The sequence below is a fragment of the Cebus imitator genome, unplaced genomic scaffold (assembly GCF_001604975.1).
Source record: "Cebus imitator isolate Cc_AM_T3 unplaced genomic scaffold, Cebus_imitator-1.0 Scaffold190, whole genome shotgun sequence".
Classification (NCBI taxonomy): Eukaryota; Metazoa; Chordata; class Mammalia; order Primates; family Cebidae; genus Cebus; species Cebus imitator.
In genome coordinates, this window is record NW_016107505.1 from 1,624,572 (window position 1) to 1,630,764 (window position 6,193).

At 37.9% G+C, this 6,193-nt stretch overlaps 1 protein-coding gene across 1 annotated transcript in view; it reads left to right on the forward strand.

Moving 5' to 3' along the window:
- Positions 1-6,193, forward strand: part of ZFP28 (ZFP28 zinc finger protein) — a 22,301-nt gene that overhangs the window by 7,837 nt on the left and 8,271 nt on the right. The window contains exons 3-7 of the mRNA XM_017546651.2: positions 1,049-1,175; positions 1,348-1,443; positions 2,498-2,661; positions 3,628-3,742; positions 4,072-4,167. Coding sequence (XP_017402140.1) covers positions 1,049-1,175; positions 1,348-1,443; positions 2,498-2,661; positions 3,628-3,742; positions 4,072-4,167 — 598 coding nt within the window. The remainder of the gene's footprint in view (positions 1-1,048; positions 1,176-1,347; positions 1,444-2,497; positions 2,662-3,627; positions 3,743-4,071; positions 4,168-6,193) is intronic.

The following is a 6,193-nucleotide window of genomic DNA, read 5'->3' on the forward strand; positions in this document are numbered from 1 at the left end:
GTAGAGATGGGGTTTCACCATGTTGACCAGGATGGTCTCGATCTCTTGACCTCGTGATCCACCCGCCTCGGCCTCCCACAGTGCTGGGATTACAGGCTTGAGCCACCGCGCCCGGCTGCTAAATTCTTTTTTAATAAACCTCTACTGAACACTAACAGTGAAATTAGAAATTCTTAGAACTCAGTTTAGACGTTAATGGTATCAATGCTTTAAAGTTCATTTCAAGTTTATTGCCCATTCTTGTGCTGTCCCAGGCCACTCAAATGTCCCCATGTTGGATAGTGCTATAGTACCTGTTGTGCATGGAACAAGTTAGTCTTTGTTATTTATAGTTTTGAATTGATGTCAGGGGTTTTTCTTGTGGTTGCCTCCTTTCACCTCCACAAAACTGTAAGCTTTCCTAAGGCAGGGGCTATCCCCATATTTTTCCCTTTTCCCTGGAGTTTAAGACAGAATGAAGCTAGATGTACAATACCTAACTAGGTCTCTACAGCACTGAATTTATAGTGTCTTACTAAAAATGAAGACAGCAAACCTTTAGACCGCTGTATTAGTTTCTTAGGGTTGCCAGAACAAATACCACAGAGTGGTGTTTTATACCACAGAGTGGGTGTTTTAAACAACATAAATTTCTTTTCTCAAAGTTCTGGAGTTTTCTGAAGGTTCTGGAGGCTGGAAGTCAAAGATTAAGGTGCCTGCAGGTTTGGTTTCTCCTGAGGCCTTTCTCCTTAGCTTGCAGATGGCCATCTTCTCCCTGTGTCCTCACGGGACCTTTTCCATGTGCCTGCACACTGTGGTATCTCTTCCTGCTTTATTAAGGACACCAGTCAGATTGGATTAAGGCCCCACCCAAGTGACCTCATTTAACGTTCATCACCTCTTTGAAGACTCTGTCTCTAAATACAGTCACATTCGAAAGTACTGGGTATTAGGACTTTAATGTATGAGTTTTGTGGGGGAAATGTGTTACATTTCTTTCTATAACAAATCCCTAGTCATATGGGGGCATGAGCACTGGTTGAGCAAGAACATGGTTATATCATTTCAGGGCTTGGTGACATTTGGGGATGTGGCCATAGATTTCTCCCAAGAGGAGTGGGAGTGGCTGAGTCCCATTCAGAGGAACCTGTACAGGAAAGTGATGTTGGAGAACTACAGGAACCTGGCATCGCTGGGTAAGGGCTCCCAACCCTTTTCCCACCCTTCACCCTACCCACTTACTTAACTAAGTAGCCGTTCATGCCTTTATCACCAAGACCTGCACTGCCCTCTTCTGTCAAACCAAGGGGACTGCATCTCAGTCTGGACAGCCCCACAGTATGACCAGGTTGTTTCTTATGTGTCTAGGACTTTGTGTTTCTAAGCCCGATGTGATCTCCTTGTTGGAACAAGGAAAAGAGCCTTGGACAGTGAAGAGAAGGATGACAAGAGCTAGGTGCCCAGGTGAGTGTGAGAGAACCAGGTAGGGTGGGGCCACTGCTGGTAGTAGCTCGGTTGCCTCAGACACGCAGCATCTTCAACAGACTCTTCCTAAGCCTCTTGCAATAGCTGTTATTTATACTATTTGGGAATACAGAAATTTCAAACATAGCATTATTTCCAGAACAGCAAATTATCAAGAAATACAAGGAATCAGAATGATAGATTTCTTTCAGAGGTTTTATCCTAATAGGAAATGGTTTCTAAAGAATTGAGAATCTTACAAGGTTTATTTGTTCAATTCATACTTCAAAGGAAACAGTTGCATTGACAACAGGACAAGTTAGTGACATCTGTAAATTAAAGTGATTCACATGGGTCATCATATGGCATAAGAGAACAAAAATATTTTTGTGAAAGTTTCCAATTTAACATCATATTAAATCACATACTTTGAACTAGTTTAATGAGATAGAACTGTTTTTTCTTCCTGCAGATCTTTCATCTCTTATTAAGACTAGTTAATTATGAAGACTTACATTTTTAAGGCCAGGATCTGGACTTTTATGACTTAGCATTGTAATAAAAAAAAAGGAGGTATGTAGAGATAGAGGTGAAATTTTTGCTAGATGAAATGCAGAAAGAGTGAAAAGGAGTTGTCTTAAAGCTGAAATAAGAATCACATAGCAGTTTTCTTCTGTACCCTCCACTTCCTCTTTATATTAGACATTTTATCTTACATTTAAGTCTTTGTGAGCTCCCTTATCTCTTGATTTTTAATTTCTTTTTCCAGTCTTCTGTTAAAACCATAATGTGAACGTGTTGAACTTTTAGGTGGGAAAGGTCTTATTGTGTCCTTTACGACTATGGCTACACAAATTTGGGAATATAGGCTTGGTTGAATATTGCTAGTAATATAAGAAAGCTTTCAAAATGATAAGCTTTTCATTGTCTTCCATAAAAATAAATGACTATGATAAAGTTTTTTTGTGGCTTTCAGTTTAATGGTTACATTTTGGAATTTTTCTTCATGCTAACCCATGATAAAAGATATATTTGCCTTCTGAATATCTTTCAGACTTGAAGGCTGTATGGAAGATCAAGGAGTTATCTCTCAAGAGGGACTTCTGTGAAGGAAAGCTATCCCAGGCAATGATAAGAGAGAGGCTCACAAGCTATAGTCTGGAATACTCTCTATTAGGGGAGCTCTGGGATTGTGATGCTCTGTTTGAGACACAGCCGGTAAGTCAGAAGACAAATTTCAGACAAGAGGAAATATCTTCCATGAGGAAACTCTTCTTGAGGAAAAAGACTATCTACAATAAGTATAGGAGAAGTTTTCATTTGAATACAGTGCCTCTTACAGACAGATTATCCCCTCAGAACAGAGAGCACCCAATCTTGATACACATAAGAAAAGTGGAGGGGGAAACTGAGTTGTAATAAATTACAAACAAATCTGTCAAGGTCAGAAATGTTTGTCTTATGACTAATGTAAGAAAACTTTGAGCAGAATATCAACCCCTCCTTTTTTTTTTTTTTTTTTTTTTTTTTTTTTTGAGACGGAGTTTCACTAATGTTACCCAGGCTGGAGTGCAATGGCGCAATCTCAGCTCACTGCAACCTCCGCCTCCTGGGTTCAGGCAATTCTCCTGCCTCAGCCTCCTGAGTAGCTGGGATTACAGGCACGCACCACCATGCCCAGCTAATTTTTTGTATTTTTAGTAGAGACGGGGTTTCACCATGTTGACCAGGATGGTCTCGATCTCTTGACCTCGTGATCCACCCGCCTCGGCCTCCCAAAGTGCTGGGATTACAGGCTTGAGCCACCGCGCCCAGCCCAACCCCTCCTTTTCATCAAAGATTTCAAACAAGAGAAAAACCCTGTGGACTTGTTGAATAATTTATGTGAATGTGGGAAAGCCTTCAATCTGTGTTTAAAAGTTTATACTGTGTATAAGTACATCCACCTCTACAAAATGACAAATTCTCCACAGCAGAAAGTTTCTCCTATTTTTCTCTGTTTTTCCCCAAACATATATGCTATAACTAAGCCCTGTCACATGTAACCTGGTATACCAGAACTTCAGTTGCAGTTCTTGGTATGGAGTGTGTTTTTTGCAGTGTGTGGACACAGTCCACCCCACTGGGACCAGGTGGGTTCACGAATATGGTTTCATTTAAAAGAACCTGCTTTTACCATTGCAGGGGTTGGTGACTATGAAACATCTGGCTATTGACTTCCCCCAGCAGTTACACCCAGCTCAGAAGAATTTCTGTAAGAATGGGTTATGGGAGAACTATAGTGACGTGGGATCAGCAGGTATGATGTCCCTCTCCCATATCTGAATGTGTCGTTGGGAACCCCCATATTTAAACTTCAGTTTTGAATTATGGAGGCGGGAAGGGGTGTCTTCTGAAGTGCTGGCCTGAATTTTTGTTGTGCATTCCTAAGATAAGACTTTGGCATTTGTGGAGGTGAAAGTTGGTGTCTTTGTTATGTTTGAAGCATTATCTTCTGTGTCTTTCAGATCCTACTTACCTGTTTTTCTGCTTCTTCCGGCAGTAACACTTTTCTAACAATAAGGAAGTGGTTCTCAATTTTAGGATGCCAAGAGTATGACCAAAGCTCATCTCTTTTCACTTTTGCAGGACATTGCATGGCTAAGCCAGATTTAGTCTCTTTACTAGAGCAAGAGAAGGAGCCCTGGATGGTGAAACGAGAGCTGACAGGAAACCTGTTCTCAGGTGAGTGCAAGAGAGCCTGGTGTGGAAACCCACTGCAAGACAGAGCACAGCTTTTAATAAAAAGGCTGCATCCTCACTAATATACGGTAGGAAACTTTACCAGGCTCTCTGGGTCTGGAGAGAAAATGAACTATTTCCAAATAATTCTTTCCTTCCTCCTTTGCCCCCTTCTCTCCAATAACTCCCATTTCCCTGAAATTCCTTCTTTTCTTGGCCACTGGGACATATATCATCCTCTCACTTCCATAAATGATCTTTTCCTGATCCTGATGGACTTTTGAGCTGACTTCCAAAGGTTTTCTCTTCTCTGGTTAAATAGCCTATTGTTTTCATCATGCATCCTTCTGTAAGAACCACAAATTGAAAGTTATGCGACTGAGCTGCTCTGCTGAGTATTGGCAGGTGATTGGAAAAAGGGAGAATTACACATAAATGTAAGCCATCAATGAATTACTCTAATGGAAAGGATAAGACATGTTTATGGATAGCTTGCATGAAATAGAGTTTGCAGAATTTCAAATAGGGCATTACAGAGACAAAAGAGATGTTATTCCCAATGGCTTCTATGTTTTAGTAGTATAGGTGGGTAGAAGTTGAATTGCAAGAAGGTGGAAGTAAAGGGTCTTTTCCTCTTGATACATAAGGGAAAGAAAAGAAATTTCCATAGAAAATAGTGCTTTGTAGAAAATGTAATTATTTACTGTGCGGCAAAAGAATAAAAAAACATGACCCTATCACAACATACATGTTTGACCCATTTAAGTTAAGATAAACACATGTTTTTCACATAGTAGAAATTATAGTGTATATTCAGTTATGCATACAAATGTTTTTCATGTGCATTCTATGTTGTATATACCATTGCTCAGTTAGGTTGCTTTACATTTGTTAGTATTAAAGATACACTTACAATAGTTTTTTTAATTAGATGAAAACAACACATTTTGGGGATTGCTGTATTCCTGGATATGAGCACCTGCTAGGCTCTGAAAGTTTTGTTTGTTTTTGGTGACTAACAGCAATTAGATGTATGAGTTTAATTGCATCTTGAAAGCATTGGGTATTTCATGAAAACTTTTGCTCATTATTTGTTGAAAGATATAGACAAAAATTACTCTTTTTTATGAAAGAAGTTGAACAGTTTCCCATAAATTTGGTTTTTCTCTTATCTTTTTGTAAAATATCTGTCATTTGTAGCCAGTTCTTTCTGTGTGTTAAATATTTTCTTAATAGTCTCAGTGATTGTTATGTATATAAGCATACTAATTCTCTGATATATTGTCTCAAACTATTTTTCACATATGGCAATAAGTTTTAATGAGGTCTTTTAAAATTATGACATGTAAAATTTTACAATTTCTATACAGTCCAGTATATTATATCTAATGTGATTTCTCCTATTTGTGTGCCTAACAACTTGATACATATATTTCTACTTCATTTTTAATGACTGTTTCGTATTATATGAATATACATAATTTATTTAAATTATTTACTGTTTAGTATATTTAAACATTTAGGTCTTCTCCAGTTTTTACCTATAATCAACAGTGGTCCAGTTTGAACATATCTTCTTGCTTACATGTCAGAATATTTCTTGAAGATATATGCTTGGAAATGAATTTGTATGGTCGAAGTATACATATTTTTTAAGTGTCATGGATATTTTGCTGTGCCATTGGTAAAGAATGTATGAGAATACTATTTTGAGACACCATCACCAATATGGGTATTTTATAGTTTTAAAAAATTTCACCAAGCTGCCGGATGAAAAATAATGTTTTATTTAATTTTCATTTCCCCAACTACCACAATATTGAGAATATGTGCATTTAAATCTGTTTAGAGTTTGTATTCTATTCATAGTGTGTTTATACTCATTACTCACATTTCTGTTAGGTTGTATATTTTCCTGTATTTATGCAGCATTGATATAAATGCTTTTTAATATAAATTTGATAAAACTTTTTCCCAATTTTGTGTGGTCTAGAAGTTTGTCTATGGTATTCCTCACTATATAGTTGTT